This window comes from Antechinus flavipes, chromosome 1 (genome assembly GCF_016432865.1).
Source record: "Antechinus flavipes isolate AdamAnt ecotype Samford, QLD, Australia chromosome 1, AdamAnt_v2, whole genome shotgun sequence".
Taxonomy (NCBI): Eukaryota; Metazoa; Chordata; class Mammalia; order Dasyuromorphia; family Dasyuridae; genus Antechinus; species Antechinus flavipes.
Window position 1 is genome coordinate 113,018,795 of NC_067398.1, and position 19,525 is coordinate 113,038,319.

At 40.0% G+C, this 19,525-nt stretch overlaps 1 protein-coding gene across 1 annotated transcript; it reads left to right on the top strand.

The window, feature by feature from the left end:
* Positions 1–9,938: 9,938 nt before the first annotated feature.
* Positions 9,939–19,144, top strand: ATP6V0C (ATPase H+ transporting V0 subunit c). Its single transcript, XM_051988145.1, has 3 exons — positions 9,939–10,205; positions 17,721–17,904; positions 18,294–19,144. The coding sequence occupies exons 1-3, from the start codon at positions 10,136–10,138 to the stop codon at positions 18,496–18,498; spliced, it is 459 nt and encodes a 152-aa protein (XP_051844105.1). The 5' UTR covers positions 9,939–10,135; the 3' UTR covers positions 18,499–19,144.
* Positions 19,145–19,525: the final 381 nt, after the last annotated feature.

The window sequence follows — 19,525 nt, forward strand, 5'->3', positions numbered from 1 at the left end:
TAAATCACTCTTAGAGAAACGCAAATTAAGACAACTCTGGGGTACCACTACACACCTCTCAGATTGGATAAGATGATAGGAAAAGATAATGATAAATGTTGGAAAGGATGTAGAAAAACTGGGACAATAATAATACATTGTGGGTGGAGTTGTGAACTAATCCAAGCATAGTGGTGAACAATTGGAACTATGCCCAAAGGGCTATCAAACTGTGCATATCCTTTGATCCACTAATGTTTATACTGGGTCTGTATCCCAAAGAGATCATAAAGGAGGGAAAAGGACCTACATGTACAAAAATGTTTATAGCAGCCCTTTTTGTAGTGGCAAGAAACTGGAAACTGATGCCCATCAATTGAGAAATGGCTAAATAAGCTATGGTATATGAATGTTATAAGATATTGTTGTTCCATAAAAAACAATCAGCAAGATGATTTCAGAAAGGCACGGAGAAACTCACAGGATGCTAAGTGAGTAGAAGTTCCCTAGTGCTATGGTGGTCTTCCCTCTCAGGCAGATATCCTTCAGGAGCTATTGCTGTGTCAGTTGCAGATCTTGAGTGGGATTACCAAGAAGGGAACAGAGACAAGGAAAGAAGGGATTACATGCTGACTTGTCTCACTGAGGGTATGAAGATGGGAATTAAGAAGCTGGTTAATCATGAGAAACTTAAAAGAAGTTACTCAGAAAGTTGAGGAAAACCCCATTCTCTTTCAAGGGCAACTTGTAGAGGCTCTAAAAAATTATACAAACTTGTACCCACTTCTCCTGAAAGGGCCACTGTTTGTTTGTTTAGTAGCCAGTCAGCCCCAGACATTTGGAGAGAACAGCAGAAGTTAGCCAAGGGGTCCTCAAACTCCCCAGGTCCAGCTTCTGGAAACAGCTTTTGGAGACTAACAAAGGGGACCAAGGCTAGGAACAGATAACTGGCTCAGGTTTTGGTTACCATTGTATCCAGGACCCAGAAGGGCCTCAGTCATGGAGGTTCATGCTTCCCTCAGACCTGTGCCCAGTGTGAAACCTGAAGGGGCACTATATAAGGGGTAAGCAGTGAAGGGCACCAATGGGACCCTCTTAGCCTTAAGTGGGCCTTTTATTTCTTAAGTAGGCTTTTTGTTCCACCACAAACTCTGAGTAGTTGGACTTGCCTCACAAGGCACCCAACTGCAATTGGACATTTGGGCAACACAACTCCTTTTTTTCTTTTTCTTTTCTCTCTTTTCTTCTCTCCTCTCCTCTCCTTTCCCTTCCCTCTGTCCACATGGGGTATCGTACAAATGAGACATGAAAAGGAAAAGCAAAAGAGGTGAAAGTAAACAGGTGGAACTGGGTTAAAGAAGGAACATGTACAACTAGAAAGATATAAAAGTCTAAATGTTTAAAGAAATAAAAGAGTGTGGGAACAGGATAAGGGAGGAACTTTTAGAAGGATAGGCAGATTAAGGAATGGAAAGGTGGAGGGGAAAGGATAAGAAAGGGATTAAAGTAGTAGTTAGAAAGACTCATGAGGAGAAATGGGGTAAATAAGGGAGGAAAAATAGGGTGTAGGGAAACTAGTAATTATAACTTTGAATGTAGATGGGAGGAACTCATTCATAAAATGGAAATGGATAGCAAAATGGGTTAAAAACCAGAATCTGTTGTATATTGTTTGCAAGAAATAAATCAAAATGAGAGATACACAAAGTTAAAGGGCTGAAGTTGAATTTATTAAACTTCAGCTATTAGGAGAAAAAAATCAAGATTAGCAATGATAATCAAAGTTGAAGTTAAAATAGATTTAATTAAAAGAGATAAACAGGGAAATCGTCACCAACATTATACAATATTATTTTAGAAATTTTTAACAATAACAAGAAGAGATGAAAAAAATTGAAGGAATCAGGATGGGAAAAGAGGTGATAAATTGTTTCTTTTTTTGAGACAACACCATGATATACTTGGAAAATCCTAAAGATTCAACTAAAAAGTTAGTTGAAACAATAATTTTGACAAAATAGTAGGGTAAAAAAAAATCTCACACAAATCATCAGCACTTTTTATCACCAACAAAATCTGACAAGAAGAGATACCAAGAGATACCCTCTTTAAATTAATTATAGATAGTCTAAAAAATCCTGGGTCTATAGCTGCCTATATAATTTTGATAATTATGGCTAAGCCTCTTTCCTTTACATTTTTCATTAGTTTCTTTGAAATTCTTAATTTTGTGATTTTGTTATTTTTTCTAATATTTTTTGGTAATTTAATTGGGATGGCATTGAATAAATTAGGAATTTTTTCATTTTTATAATATTGGCTTTGTGAATGAATGTTGTCCAGTTATTTACATCTGACTTTATCTGTATAAAGAGTAATTTATAATTATGTTCCTGTAATTCCTGTAAAGGAAAGAGGCTTAGAAGTGCCATATTTTAAATTATATTATAGGACAGTAATTATCAAAACTATTTATTTATAAACAAGACAGAGAGGGAACATGCACATTATAAGGTATAAAATGAATAATTTCAATTACATAAAATTAAAGGAGTTTTACATAAATAAAACCAATTAAACCAAGATTATAAGGAAAGCAGAAAAATTGGAGAAAAATCTTTATACATAGTCTCTCAGATAAAAGTCTCATTTCTTAAATATGTAAACAACTTTGCCTAGTTAATAAATGGTCAAAGACAACAGGCAGGTTTTTTTTTTAATTTTTTATTTAATAATTACATTATATTGACACTCGTTTCTGTTCCGATTTTTTTTTTCCCCTCCCTCCCTCCACCCCCTCCCCTAGATGGCAAGCAGTCCTTTATATGTTGGATATGTTGCAGTATATCTTAGATACAATATATGTTTGCAGAACCGAACAGTTCTCTTGTTGCGTAGGGAGAATTGGATTCAGAAGGTATAAATAATCCGGGAAGAAAAACAAAAATGCAGATAGTTTACATTCGTTTCCCAGTGTTCTTTCTTTGGGTGTAGCTGCTTTTGTCCGTCATTTATCAATTGAAACTCAGGTCTCTTTGTCAAAGAAATCCACTTCCATCAAAATATGTCCTCATACAATATCGTTGTCGAAGTGTATAATGATCTCCTGGTTCTGCTCATTTCACTTAGCATCAGTTCATGTAAGTCTCGAACAGGCAGGTTTTTGATGAAGAAATCAGAACTATAGCTTTATGAAAAAAGGCTCTAAATCTTTGATTAGAAATGTAAGTTAAAACAACTTTGAGAGATAATCTTATATCTGTTAGGTGGTTAAAATGATAGTTGACCTTCAAGTGGGGAATTGCTAAACAAGTTGTGACATATGATTGTGATTCAATACCACTGTTATAAGAAATGATGACTATGATTGTGATGGAATACTACTGTGTTATAAGAAATGATTACCTGGTTGATTTTAGAAAAACATGGAAAGACTAGAATGAATGAATGAGAAGTAAAATGAGCAGTATGTGATTTACATAGTAACAGAAATATTATTCTGAATACAACTTTGGATGACATTTATCTTGAGTATCATAAATATTTAAACTAATTACAGAGGATGTATGAAGGAAGATGCTATCTACTTCCTGAAAAAACAAAACCTGATAAAATAGAATTATGTGGGATATAGTTTTGTATGTGTGTATATATATATGCATATATATATATATACACACACATGTGTGTGTGCATATGTTTGTGTTTAATTGTAGCTTTCTCTAGGGTAGGTTGGAAAGGGAAGAAGCAAAAAAAGTGCACAGACACAAAAGAAAACTTAGAAAGAAGCACAGAAAAGCAGAGTAGCTTTGAAAACAATGTGTAGTATTTATTAAGTAATTTTTATTGTGTTTTTTAAAATCTGAAATGGAAATTCATTGTTTTCTATTGAATTCCCTCCTTATGTTGAGCTTTATACATGGAAATTTGGGGGTTCTTTTTGTATTTAAATTCAAAATGAATAAAAAATTTTTTTAAATGAACAAATGAAATGATAACTGTTTAACTGCTTTAAAAACATATTAAGCATCAGGAAAATATATATACATGTAAGCACAATCAAGCAAAACAAATGATTCAAATAAGAGTTTTATGTGATGCCCGTGTTTCCAACTCCTTCCTCCTTGTTTGCATACTTTTCTTCTTATGAACCCTAATTATGAGACAGCAAGTAGTACCAAAGACAGTTATCACATTTTAGTAACCTTCATGAATATAAGGTCAAACAACACAAAGACAAGAAATAAAAAGTGGGAATACAGAGGCAGACAATGAAGGGATAAGAGAATGGAATTATGAAAGGTCAGCAAACTGAAGAAAAGAAATGGAGAGGGGATGAGTCATTTGCAGTAATAGAGTTGGAAAACCTTGAGCAGCACGGATCCTTTAGAGATAGAAGAGTGCTGGTGGGTGGGGAAGAACTCTGAGGTCTAATTTTTTATAGAGTTTGAAGGGGAAACAGACCAACTACTCTCTATGACACTTTGGGTTGGTTCATTAATAAATCCATAATCATCAGTAAGACTTCAAAGACATTTCCAAATTATCAGCACCTTTTTGATGTTCTGTTGATTTGGATTTGTGGAAATCTGGAGTTTATCTAGAATTTGCATATCACAGGACACGAATCTTGACAAACAGCACTTAAATTTCCTGATCCAATACAAGTTAGTAAGGTATGGATTTTGGCTAATATATAATTTGCAAATTATGTTCCTTTCACCTTTGAGACACTTTGTCCTCAAATTTCAGGCTTTCTTTTACAATCTTATGTCCTGCTATTGTCCTTTTAATATTGGCTACCTATCAAACTCGATTACTTACTTATAGTAACTAGGAGGAGGGAGGAGTGGCTGGGGGACATTCATAACAAGTTACAATTTTAACACATCCCAAAATTTCTATTTCTCCTTTTTAATTTATCTGATACCCTTTGAAGATATTATGGTTCTGAAAAGACATTAGAACACATTAGCAGTATGTCATCATATAGCTCCTTTTGATTGCTCAAATAAGTTTAATTTTCTAGACTTGACTATTGTGTTTGTATTTCAATGTCCCACTTAGCACTTTTCATTATAAATGCTTGAAAGTCCTTCCATTTATGATCCATGTTTAACCCATATAGAATTATATGCACTTTTATTAAATTATTTATTCTTGGTTGTAAGCCTATGTCTTTTGCCTTCTGGAATATTATTCCTAGATTTCTTATTTTTAATAACTGCCAGGTTACTGGCAGTAACCAGTACTTATGACTGTGTGACTCTGATTGGGGTTCATTTGTAATGCTTCTTTTTGGATCCATGCAGTATTTTCTATTTGATATAGAAGCTCTGAATTTTGGCTCTGACATTCCTGGGACTTTTCCTTTGGGGATTTCAGGAGGTGATCAGCAATTATTTCTATCTTTGTTTTGCCTCCTGGTTTTAATAATATGGGAAATTTTCATTTATGATTTCTTAACAGGTTTAGTTTTGTTTTAAATCATGGTTTTCCGGAAGTCTAATGGTTCTTCTGTTCTCTCTCTGACCTTTTTTTTTTTTTTTTTTAATCTGATCTAACATTTTTTTTTTTGGGGTGTCTTTGACATTTCTTGCAATTTCATGTTTTCAGGAAGTTTATTTCTTGATTAAGGCTTCCCATTTTCTATTCTAAGCTATCTATTTTCCTTCTAATTACTACCTCCCACTCTCTCACTCCCCTAGCCCTAACCATGCACCTCTCCCAGGATCTCACTCTAAGGTTTTTCTGGGGAGCTTTCAGCTCTTGCTATCTCAGGGAACAGAGCCTTGTAGAATGCATGTTCTGGTTTGGCCAAGACGCTACTCTGCTCTGAAAGTTGCTTGCTAGAAGGGGCCCCCCTCTCCTATTGTCCTCCAGCTTCTGGCTGACCTTTTGTGCAGTTCTAAGAAATCACTTACTATAGTTTCTCATTGGATTTCTGTTATCTTTATGTGATCTGGTATGAATTGTAGTGTTTGGTTAAAGTATTTATATGGGACCTCAGTAGTCTGCCTCCTTTCAGAGAACCATCTTGTCAGGAAGGCTCTAACTTCTTTTAGGATTAATCTTAAATAATTCTCAAATCAAAAAAACAACAAATAAAAAAAACCCCACTTTTCCCAGGCCTCCCAACAGCTAGTCCCTTCTCTAAGGTTATTTTGTTTCTACTCTGTGTGTATCTTGTTGCTCGTCCCCTTTAGAATGTGAGGGTAGGAACTGCTTTGTATCATTAGCACTTAGCACACTGCCTGGAACATAGTAATCCTTTAATAAATACTTATTAATGATTGATTGAGTCCTCCTAGTCAAACTAGGTGTTTTCTAAATGTGACATGTTATCTCCTGCCACCATGCTTTTGTACAAACTGACCCACCTCCTCCACCCCAGATTTGTAGCATACTCTTTGCTCATCTCTGTCTTTCAGAATCCTTATCTTCCTGCAAGGCTCAGCTCAGATGAGTCCTTCTTTGACCTTCCCCAGTTGTTAATGCTTTTCTTCTAAGTAACCTTGTATTAATTAGGATAGTAATAATAACTGACATTTAAAAAGTTTTAATGTTTGCAAAGTACTTGACAAAAAAATTCTCATTTGATTATCACAACATTCAGGAGGCACTAAAATATTAATCCCCTCTTCTGGATCCTCTTCCCTATCTTACCTTAGGTTTGCCCTCAGGGCTCAGTGCTAGGCACTCTAAAGATGTCGGAATTTAATTACCATCTCTATACTGATATCTCTTCTCTGACTTTGCCACCACTCTAGGGCAGACTCTCATCACCTCACACCTGGATTTTGGAGAGAGACTGCTACTGGATCTATCAGCTCTAAGTCTTTTCCTGCTCCAACTCTCCTCCAACTACTTGAGTAATTTTCCTAAAGTGAAGGTCGAACTAGGTAAACCCCGCACTCAAACATAGGCTTACTATCACTTCCAGGATCTGTTTGGCATTCAAAGTCCTTCATAACATAATACCATCTGCCTTTTTAGTCTTCTTACTTTCCAACATGTATTCTTTGATCCAGTGACCCCGGCCCCCTGGCTCTTCCACAAACAAGATGCTCCACCTGTTAGCTTTAAGCATTTTCTCTGATTTTCTCCATGCCTAGAATGCTCTCCCTCCTCATGTCTACCCACTGGCTTCCCTCAAGTCTCAATTAAAAGTATTTACAAATTCCTCTCAACTCAAATGCCTTCCTTTTAATTATTTCACATCTAACTTGTATTATAGTTTAATTTATACTTAGCTATTTTCTTCTTATCTTCCCCATAGATCGTGAGCTCCTTGAGGACTATGTTTTGCTTCTTTTTGTATCTATAGACTTAGCAAAGTATCGGGCTCATAACAGGTATTTAACACATGCTTTTTGACTGACTTAGAGATGAGGAAACTGAACCTGTAAGAGGTTAAATTATGTTGTATTCTATTCTCAACACATACACACACTTTGCAGACAGTCTTCATTTGCTAGCTTCTATCTTTAGCATCTAGCACAGTGCCATGTATGAGACTGATAAACAAATATTTACTGAACTGCATTAACTTTAAGGGATGAAAAAGACAATTGAGATATGACAGGGGAATGGAATTAGCAGTAATAGTGGGGAGTGAAGCAAGAAATATAGATGAGAACAGGTGGGGAAAAGGAGCAAGAATAATAGGAAGCTTCATAAAGAATACTAGGAAAAAAGAATGTGGTATTCTCAGCAAGTCTACATTTTTATCAAAATCAGGAAAGTAGGATTAGAAGAAATTTTTTCTTTCAATTATGTCTAACTTTTTGTGATCCCATTTGGGGTTTTCTTGGCAAAGATAGTAGTGTGATTTGCCATGTCCTTCTCCAGCTCATTATAAACTATGGCAAAGAAGGTTAAGTGACTTGTCTGTCCACAGTCATAAAGCTAATGTCTGAGTTGATATTTGAACTCAGGTCTTTCTGACTCCAGATTCAGTGCTTCACTAGGCTACCTACCTGCTTCCATTATATAAGGAAGAGATGAGTAATCAAGGTAAAATTACAAAGAGAGATTCCTCAGTTTAATAGAAAAGGCAAAAAATCCAATCAGGGTTGATCTACATAGGAGCAGGATATTAGAGAAAAGCCTATAACCCCTTACACTTACACTGATTAGAATTGGGGAACCAGGACTTAGGGATTTGGAAAGGAAGGTTCAAGTTAACATTGGGTGAGTGGTGAGTTAGGCGAGCAAATTATTCTACAGGTTGAAAGAGTAATGGACTAGAGCAAGATGATTTGGGTTTAAACGCTAGATCTGTCACTATATGTGTATCTGGACACTTAAGCTCTGCCCTCCTCTGAACTAAATCACCTCTAAAGTCTATTTAAATCTAAATTTATGATCCTATGATTCCATAGAGTCAATATTATCTCCCCTCCCCACATGTACCTATATAAGGACAACGTGCTCTCCTTCCCCCACCCACAAACATCCCTAATATTGTGCTAGAGCCGGTCCTGTGATTCAGTCTGAAACCCGTGATTTCTCACTAGGAGGAAGTGGCTCCAATGGAGGATGAAGGGAAGGCATTGTATCCTTCCCCTCCTCCTCACAAACAGCAACGCAGGAGAACATTTTGTCAGCAGTTTGAGATCCCAGAAAGAAACGGATGAAGGAAAAGATAGCAAGAAACGGGAGAGAGATAGATGAATCTTGGATTAAGAAGCACTGCCTATTAAGTATATGCTCCCTAGCTAGCGGGCCCCTCAAAGTTGTCCTCTCAGTTCATTAGATGAACTATGCCCATTGCTCACGGACTGTGGCCTCGTTTAGGGGTCTGTGGGGCTTGGGTCAAATTCCTAGTCTGACATGAATACTTGCACTACCGTGGTGCTGTTTTGGAAAAAATACTTAGGAAATCTCAAAAGAGCACAGGAATATACACTTAAAATTTAGCACTCATTTACCCATCAAGCCAAGGGGAGAAGAGCAGACTAGATCTGCCTAGGAGGGATCAGGCTGCAGCTGCCCTCTGGGACACGCCTCCTAAGTTGGGAAATACTGGTCGGAAAGAAGTTCCCCTTTCTGCCTCTAAATGGGACTTTCCTTCCTTGCATGACCTTGGATAGGCCTCCGCCTAGCCGCAGTTCAGTTTCTCCATCTGAAAAATGGGGATGTTAGTCTGGCTAAGGGTCTTAAAAGCCGAGTTTTACGGTAGGTTCACTCCTGCCTGGAAACCCTGGCCCCGGAGACCTAACCCCCTCCATCGACAACTTCTTGCACCGCCAGACCTACATAGCCACTGAAATGACTTTTCGCCCTACCCTCAGGTTTTCGGGGCAGGGAGGCTGTAAATGGGGAGCATCTTTGCCGGGGGAGGAGAAGAGAGGGAGCATAGAATGAGATGGGGGAGGGACCGGAAGGAGGGAGAGACTACATTGGAGTGCCGGCAGGGAAAGGAGAACCATTGATGAGAAGACATACTAAAATGATACAAAGCTAAGTAACCTGGACCTGCGAAAACCAAGGCGGGCGCTTCATCTAGGGAAGCCAGGAGTTCGGGAGCCCTGGGCAGGGACCCAGCCTGTTACCAAAACTAGAGACTGTCCCCGAGTCTAGAGAGGCGGAGAAGTAGAGTCCGCAGAGGAGGCGGAACTAAGTCCCTAAGCACGCCCCTTATGCTAATAAAAGCGAATCCTGCGGCTGAAGGCGGAGCTATGGACCTGCCCCCGGAGTCAGGTGGTCGGGCGGACTCACTTGAATCTAAATCAGAAGGGGGAACTGATAGAGTCCAATACTGCACTTATAGAAAAACAAAAGAAATCCTGCCAGGAATCTACACTTGTTTCAATCAAAAAAGGAATTAGTAATATATGCTTGTAGTGACGTTCTTAGAATGGCCGGATGGGACGTAGGTTGGTCAGCCCCACCCCATCTATCCCCTCCCATAGGTGCCAAATGGTGCAGACCAGGGGCAGGGCTTTCAGATCATGTGACGCCATTGCGGCCGCCATTTTGCTCTGCGGTGGTGGTATTTAGATCGCAGCGCGGAGCGGAGCCGGTGCCTCTCGATTTCACGCCGTCCCACCCGCCTGCCCACCCTCCAGTCCTTTACCCACTACCCAACCCCGTGCCCTTGCTTCTCTCCCTTTGCCCCATCTACCTTCCGGCCTACCGACCCCGCGCAGACATGTCTGAGAGTCCGGAATACGCGTCCTTCTTCGCTGTCATGGGCGCTTCGGCCGCCATGGTCTTCAGCGGTGAGAAGGGCAGGGTGGGGTCGAGAACGCGCGGTCTTGGGGGTCTCGGGCCTCTCCATCCGGGGCTTAGGCCTGGTGACGTCATAGGCTGACGAAAGCTCCAGCCAGCTGGGGCGCCCCCCCCCGGCACGTCATGTGACTGCGGGGAGGGGTTCCCCTCCTTTTCGGGGGTCTTTGTGGTGGGTATCTTGTCTCGGGGATGGATGACACGGGAGGGTCCCGGTGATTCCTAGCCGTCAGTGGGTTCGGGGTCTGCAGCGAATCCCCCGCACTATGCAGGGCGGCTGCTCCTTCTCCTTCCCCCCTCCGCGCTTCTGCGGACTCCCGCAGATCTGGGGTGGGGAGGGGCGAGAGCTGCGTTTTGCGGAGCTGCCATTTTAGCTTCTGGAGATGTCGGGATGCTGGAGCCCTACCTTTTTCAGTATGGTGCTGTGGGTGACCTCATTAAAAAGGCTTGGCCCACTCGGCCACCTAGAGCCTATCCCTGGAAGAGGAGCAGGGGTGCCCGACTGGTGTAACAGGTTGGAGGGCAGGCAGCTCACAGATTCGTTCTCTGCTGGAAGCTCTTTTTGTCCAGAGAGGATCATTAATCATTCTACCCATTCCTGTCTTTGCCTCTGAAATGCTGGCATTCGCCCCAAAGACAGCATTCACTCGTCTCGTGGAGGTCTGTCTCACTTTAGTATGGCCTTTTGGTGTTTTTGGAGGTTTGACCTGAATGTCATCTGTTGCCCCACTACAATGGTTTGGGAATTTTAGAAAAGCTTGGAGGTGTGAAAGAGCAAGTAAAGAGAGCTTATTCTGCTGCAAATGCTGACCAAGGGCCTTAAGCTGCTTGAGACAATTCTCATTCCTAGCAGCTCTTGTCTCCCAAACCGCATGAATTGGTGTGCCTTTTTCTTCCTTTGTGGCCTCCTGTACCTGTTTTTCCTTGGAAAAAACTGTAGTGCTTTTCAATCGCCTTACTCTTTGAATTGACCTAATCATTTAACTGAAACTCCTCAATCCTTGACAATTATCTATTATCAAATACTCAGCTTTTGTGATTATATTCTGCTTATATCTGGCTGCTTTTTTCTTTGTTGGATTATTATTCATGTTTCAAACCCTGTTCTTTCTTTACACTCCATGTTCTCACCACCCAAATCTCTTATCTAATTCTAGTATTGCTCCAGAAAGCCTATGAGACATCAGCATGTCCAAAGCAAGTCATTATTTCCTCTTAAGGATTTTTTTTTTTAAACTTCCCTGTTAATGTTTTGAGGCACTACCATCTTTCCAATTATCCTCAGCTCTTCCCATTCTTCTCAAGAAGTTCCCTTTTCTCCTGTAGAATATAATTTTGGCTTTTAAAAACCTTCAGATTCTAGCACAAGATTAATCATACATTACCCTTCTTCACACACTCAAGTACATTCCCACCACACTTGCTACTTGCTATTCCTGTTCATTCCATCTCCCACTTTCATTTATATACATATTTCTGCCCTTAGAGGTAATCTCTCCTCCCTTCCCTTCAATTTTTGTATTTTGTCTTCTGTGTATGTTTCCTCTAAATAGAATATAAGCTCCTACAATAAGCTGGTCCCTGTTTAAGTTTTTGTTGGTGTACCCCAGAACCTGATAACAAATACTTGCTGAATTGGATTAACAAAAATAGTAATCTTGAGGCTATATGACCCAGAGCATGCCTCTGAACTGGAATGGAGGAAGAATGCCTTAGGGGGTCCTCTTACCTAAGATGTAAATGGGAAGAATTTGACCTTTTACTTTGTTTTGCCTGAAGGGGTCCAAATAATGGATGACTGCCAGATGTCCCCACTCTTAAAAGAGAATAATTTCCAAATTCTTTTGAAAGTTGGGTGTGTACCATTCTCTGGGGCTCTGAAAGAGACCTGTCAGTCAGCTTTTGTGGAGCACTTACTGAATACTGCCTGACATTGTATTAACCTTAACCCCTGATACAAAGAAAAGCAAGACAGTTCCTTTTTCCTAGGTGCTCACGATAACAGCTAATGTTTATAATCCATATTATATGCCAGGCACTACTAAGCACTTTACAATTACTATGTCATTTCATGTTCATAAAATCCCTAAGAGGTAGCTATTATTATCCTCATTTCACAGATGAGGAAACTGAAGCAGAGAGGTTAAGTGACATGTCCAAAGTCACCCTGGATCTGAGGCTCCTTGTGTCACTCCCCCCACCCCCACCTGCTGCCCTTAATTTCTTGGATGAAATAACAGACAAGCTATACAGAGAAAAGAGGAAAGTCAGTAGAATTAAGAAAATGGGAAAGGCTTCCTATAGAAGGTGAGGTTTTAGCTGGGATTTAAGGAAGGCAAGGCAGCCAGTAAGAATGCCTAGATCTGATAGATAGAAGGTCTTATTCAAGAAACAACAAGGAGATTAATATAACTGGATTGAAAAGCATCAAGGCAGGAATGGCACAAGGTTGTGAAGGATTTTATTTTTGATTGTGGAGATAAGTCACTGAGTCATGTTGTATGGAGAAGTAAGAGAGAGGGGTATAACTTAACTGCTGTCACAGGGCCCCATACCCTTTTGTTTTTGAAGGCTAAACTTTGTTTCTCTTGAAAATGCTAGAGAGAACTAGGTCACTTTAGTTAGTTACATATCCTTGGAAGACTAGCAGGGTCTATAGGTGCTTCCTTCCATACTTATCCTCTGAAGACCAAATGTTCTGCTGATCTAGGCTTGAGCAAGAAAGAGGGGCAGGGGTAAGGAATCACATAAAGAATGAAGAGTTTAGTAAAGAGATTGATTACTATTCAGCAGTCTCTGGCTGGTTTTGCCTGGTCTTATCCTCATCTAGTGGGTTTGGATTTTGGCTTCAGTAACCAAGCCCTGTCTTGCCCTGCTTTAGTGACTGATTCAAGTATGTTTATAGGTATGTGAAGGGTTTGAACACTAAATAGTATCTGCTGACTGTAAATACCTCATCAGTGGAAACCTGGACTGAACCAGTCATAAACTCCTAGGGTCTCCAGCAGCTCCCACATACTGACTCATACTCTGCTCACCCTGTTGCCTGTCTCTTGTCCAAGTGTGTGTCTCTCCGTGGTGTCTCAGTGTCAAATGCTATTGACTGGTCATTCCTTCCTTTTCACATGGGGTTTAATTTGTGGCAAAAGCCTTAGGAAATCATTTCTCATTGTCTTCAGAATCTAAGAAGCAACTTCTGCTATTTCCAAATCATGTGTCCATCCTTTCATTGACTCTACAAGTAATTTGACATCATAACATTAAATGCATTAGCTGCTAATAAGAGACACCCTAATAGAGTGTGTATGTGACTTTTTGGCAAATGTGTCCTGACTTCTGACAAACCTGAGCCACTGGTTTAAAATGTCTCTGCCACCACCGAAGCAAAAGATTGTTCCAACCCCACCCTTCAGTCTTTAGCAATAGCTTTATGGGTGGTGGCCCAACAATCTGTGTTCCTGAGCTTCTTCCCCTTGGTTTTTAGCTGCTCAATTCTTAGCCATCCTCCATTTTGTGTTTGCTCCATTAGCTTCTCTTAGCTGGCCTAGATTCATGCAATGAAGTGGTCGCTGGTACGCTTTGTTCATTCTAGTCTTCTCAGATCTTATGTTGGCTATTGTGTGCTTGTGAACAAATTAGGAGACAGCTACTGTTTCCTATGTTCATTCAGAGAGCATTTATTTAAAACATGTCAGGCTCTAAAAGTCCTGACAAAGAGAAATGTTTATTTTCAAGGAACTTACATTCTGTTGGGAGTAGGGCAGGGAGAACATGGATACAGAAAAAAGTTAATACTAAATATAAAGCAATTGGAGGTGGTTATTACATATGTTTTTCTCCAGTACGGAAGGAAAGTGAAAGTCTTATTCCCTCATCATAGATTTAGACTCAGAAAGATGATAGACACCATCCGGAGCAAATTGGAATCCAGAAAAAATGAAATTACGTGCTTGAGGTTTCATAGGTTGGGTTCTACTGCAAAGATAGGCTTTGAACCCAAGTCCTTTAACTCAAATATCATTTTCTTTCTACTGTACTTTGAAGCCCAAACCTTAGGGTTTTCCTAATGCTATGGAATCTTACTCCCTTACATGTATCTTGTTACATCTTCAGGGTCTTTTAAGCACTGGTTCTTTCTGTATATATGGAGGTATTGCATTGTTACTGGTTTAAACAATTACAAACATTTTACAATCTGCCTAATCTAGGAACAATCTAACATCTTAGATATTCAAAGCTTCCTGCCTACTCCTTTAATACTCTTTCAATCTGACTTTTACCCTTACCACTTTACTGAAACTATTCTTTCCAAGGTTACCAATGCCTAATCCAGTGATTTTTTTTTTCTTTTTGCATTTTCCTTGACTTTGTAACATTTAATGCAAACCACTTCATTGAAACAATACTCCTACTCTGATCACCCAGTTCCCCTGGTTTTCCAACCTTTGTCCTGTCTTTTTAAATTTCTTCTGCTGGATTTTTTGTCTCCCTCAAAAACTTGACCATTCCTCAAAGCTTTGTCCAAGGGCTTTCCCTTGTAGGGTGCAGATTTTCATATGGTTCAACTATTTTGCATCTGAGTAAATGTCCTCTAAATCTTTATCTGTACTCTTAATCTGCTGTCCTGAGTGTTTATGTTGTCGATTGCTTATAAGATTCCTAACCTTTTTTTTGTTCAGTACCATTTTGTCATTGCGATTTTTCCTAGTTTATAAAAGAGAAAACTTGACTAAGTCCTCATCATCTTCTTGGGCTATACACACCTTCTATTGGGCTTCCTTACTGACACAGGATTGGGTATCCTTCTGACACAGGAGTATCACTGGTTTTTATTGGTATAGGAATTCAAATTCATGAACCTGATATTCAAAGCCTTACTTTATTCAACAGCTAGACTGGTTCACTGTCATCTCCTTCAACATGAAACATCAAATAAAGCCAATTTCCTTGCTGTCTTATACATGCCATGTTAATTAGTTACAATTATTAATTAATTATTAATTAGTATTAATCAACCTAAGTCACCCAGGATCCATCTTCAAAAAGCTGGAAATGGAAGAATACAGAACTTTGGCCTAACTCTTCCTCAAGCAGTGCATCAAATCTTTGAGTTAGTAAACACCAGAAATACTGTAGTCCTTCAGAGAAGTGAATCCACTGTGGACTTGAGTGATCTGGGAAAGATAGAATTTGAGTTGGTTTTTGTCCTTTAAGGTATAACTATGTAAGAAGGGATTATATTATATTATAGGCAGCATGAAAGCACAAAATCATGAATGAACTTAGAATTTTAAGGAGCAGTAAAAGATCCTGGTAGAGTTGAGGTAGGGCCAGAATACCTTCTATTGTAATATTAGGGAATGTGTTCTTAATGTAGGCAATATGATTAGAGCTATCCGTTGGGATGATTAGTCAAGCAGCCTGTGAAGACTAGATTGAGAGCAGAGTAGAATAGGAGTCGTATACTGCTTTGTAATACTCTGTATTATCTATTTTACTTGACCAAGCAAAGAAGCCACTTGGAAATTAAGACTGGTAGTCAGAAGGGCAAGTATTTTCTTTGAGTCTGAATTCTTGACAAAAACCTTGTGGTATTCAATACTGTAAATCTAGAATAGAAGTTGGTCTTCAGTCCACAACTCTTCCCAGAGTTCTTGGTATTTTCTGCTACTTCCTTGTCTTTCTTAACATCTTGACCTGAAGTTAAGTGCAGAAGCATTCTTTGAATAAGATTTCATTTGTATATGATTTGCTTTTATTCTCCCAATGATCAGTTTTTTAATATCTTTTCTGTATCTCTGCCCATAGAGATTTTCCCTTTATTCACCCTGCCAGTCTTCTTTCCCTTCTCCCTCATCCCATCATTGTGTACATCTTTTGACCTCTAGAGATCATCTATCCAGTTTATCTCAAATTCTTGGATACTCAACTTTCTTCCAGATCTTTTCTTTCTTACTCACCATTCTATGCACATTTCTTTCTCCAAGGTAACATCACTTATCCACAGACCAGTGGCTTTCTATGATCTGAAATATCTGATACTGTTTGTCACTTTCTCCTGGATTCTGTCTTTTCAGTGTGCAATTTGGAATAGGACTTCCATGTGGGGCATGAGACAAAAGGCATTTTGGATTGAAAGAAGGGAGAGTTATGCCAGCTAGGTGGCGCAGTGGATAGAGCACCAGCTCTGAAGTCAGGAGGACCTGAGTTCAAATTTGGCCTCAGACACAACACTTTCTAGCTGTGTGACCCTGGACAAATCACTTAACCCCAATTGCCTCAGCAAAAAAAAAAAAGAAGAAGAATGAAAGAAAGACAGCAGAGTTTGAGTTTTGCCAAACTAGCGCAGAGGACTCTCACCAGATGAACCGGTGCTGGTTTTTAGATGGTAGCAACCTGGACTTTTGGACTAAGAAAGGATTTATATTTCCTATCTTAGGAGCCATGAATGACGGTGAATATTTAAGGTCCTGAGTTTACAATGAAGAAAACTAGCCCACTTTGCTGGTTTTTCACATTTGTCATTCATCTAATTGTTTCTGTAGCTGTTAGAACAAAATTTTAACTTCTTGATCTTGAATCCAAGCCCAATAGTCTCCAGTATTTCCTCTTTATTTCTACAGTTTTTCTTCTTTGTACACCTAAGCTTCCAATCTCCCCTTCTTGCTCTCAACTTAGTAAAAACTTGGTGGTATCTGCCTAAGGTGGTATAACCTTTGAAGTAAAACTTTAAATTGCTCCTCCTTGATGCACATTCCCTTGATAAGCTAATCATTTTCTTCTATTAAAAAAATCTTTGAGAGAAACAAGTCTTTCCATTTTTCTCTTAGGTTTTGGATATCAGACGCTGGCACCAAGCAGATAATAAAACAGTTTGTGTTTCCATGAGTATATAGAGCAAGAGTTGTTATACAATTATCAAAATAGTTTTAACATTTCATCTTCATGAGTCTCAGATTAAGAACTAGTTAAGAAAGAAATATTTATTTTCTTAGATGCTAAAGGCTTTTTTTTTTTTGTATGCTGATCTTTTGGGCCCACAATGAAGAATGGGATTTCTATCACATTTTTGCCTTTTCTCTATTATGCAGTTTGACCCTTGGATGTAGGAATTATAGCTGTGAGTTATAACATTTAGACCATCTTTTTCCATTCTTGAAAGCTGTATATGGAAAACTGTATATGGAGGAGAGGGGGACAGTGTTAATAGTTCTCAAACTAGAAGCAGAGCAGATAATTCATTTGAAGCATGAGACTGTAAGTGGGTTTGAATTTAGTTTGCCCTTTTGACTTCCTTTAAAACTTTGCTTAAACCTTCCTACTACAAGTGATCATTCCCACTCCAAACTGCAAACACCTTCTCCATGATCAGCTCCCATTTACACTGTATCCTTTGTGTGCACTTTTTCCCATATTGGCCTTCCCTTTTAGAATTTTAACCTTTTAAGGATAGTGAAAGGTTTAATAAATGTTTGTTGATTGACTGCTTTCCTCCTTTCCTTTCTCAGCTCTTGGTGCAGCTTATGGTACAGCAAAAAGTGGAACAGGTATTGCAGCCATGTCAGTTATGCGACCTGAGCTGATCATGAAGTCAATCATTCCCGTCGTCATGGCTGGTATCATCGCTATCTATGGTCTGGTGGTGGCTGTTCTCATCGCCAACTCTCTGACACCAGGAATCACCCTGTTCAAGTGAGTGCCAGTCCTGAACCTCCCACTCTCTCCCCTCCTGCCTCTTTCTGCTCAGACTTAGGTCACAGAAGAAATTCTCATGAATAATTTAGAGGGCACTTATCTATCATCTATCTAGCACCCATACCTCCTCAGTAACAAGATCCTTCTCCTTTTCTTGCTCCCTTTCTGACTGTGCACATTTACAATTCTGACTGTTGACCCTATTCATTCAGTAATTAACTTAGCCAGGGTGGCCTCTGAGGAATTTTTTGGAGGATTGGGGAGAGCTAGTGGAGGAAGGGAGGAATGTTCGGGTCAGCATTTTCCCCCCTTGATATTCCCTCTCCTTTTGCATGTGTGTAGTTAGCCTGTTTGAGATTTTGACTTCTGACCTTTGACTTTTCTAGGAGCTTCCTTCAGCTGGGAGCAGGCCTCAGCGTGGGCCTGAGTGGGCTGGCAGCTGGCTTTGCCATTGGCATTGTAGGTGATGCTGGTGTTCGGGGGACAGCACAGCAGCCCCGACTATTCGTGGGGATGATCCTGATTCTGATCTTCGCTGAGGTGCTCGGCCTGTACGGCCTGATTGTGGCCCTCATTCTCTCTACAAAGTAGATCCTGTTTTCCCATTCTTCCCAGTGCCCTACCCTACTCCCACTTCCCTGCAGCCACAGAGTATGATGTAAAGACCTGTCTTGAACCACCCCATCCCTCCCAATTCGCTCCAGAACGAATGGCCTGACACTTGGTGCAGTTGTCCAGTCGGTAGTTGGTCTTGTAAATGCGCAATGTCTTAGTGACTCTTCTGTCTATGTCGCACCGCACCAGGTTGGATGGCACCTGGACTGGGCCTGCCTGAGGCTGAGGCCTCCTGGGTTCCGCCAGGCAGCCGTTCAATCTCCCTTACCCATTTGCTGTTAGTACTCTGTGTATAAAGATGAATTAGAATTGTCATTTTTCTCTTCACTGGATGTTTATTTATAAAGATTTGACATGTTCATAACGTTTATGGAGCAAGAATTTTCAATTTCCCATGCTATATATTAATCTTAAATATAGGTAGATTATTGCACTGTGGGGTTAAATGTCAAGTGCTGAGAATTCCTTGGATGTGATAATTTGAAATTCACAATTGCTGTAGTGTCCTGGTGTTAGTAAAAACTGTATGACTTGGGAACATGTTGACCATATGTTTCCAGCGGTGCTGTGTAGCACGGGGCCAGGGCTCACAGTGATGTTTCCAAATAAAAATCTGACTGGAGGGGCTGGTGTGGTGTGTCGTCGATCTGTGCATGAGTGGGGCAGCCTTTGCTGCCAAGGTTCCTCACCACTTTCTGGGTCTTGGATGCCTTTGGCAATCTGACCTTTTATGGATCCCTTTCGGAATCATATTAAGAAGAGGATAAAATGCAGAGATTACAAAGGAAACACTCTGAGATAGCTATCGGTTTCAAAAGTTAAGACTACAGTATCTATGGGCGGGTGTTGGGGGTTGGAGATGGGGCTGGTAAGCGTTGGGTAGCTGGAGGGGAGGGAGAGGGACGGGACACTTCCGGCTTGGACGGAGCTCCGGGATAGAGGCGGAGGGGGCTTCAGACGCAACCTAAGCGGGAGAGACTGGTCACACAACAGCTTCCTGCAG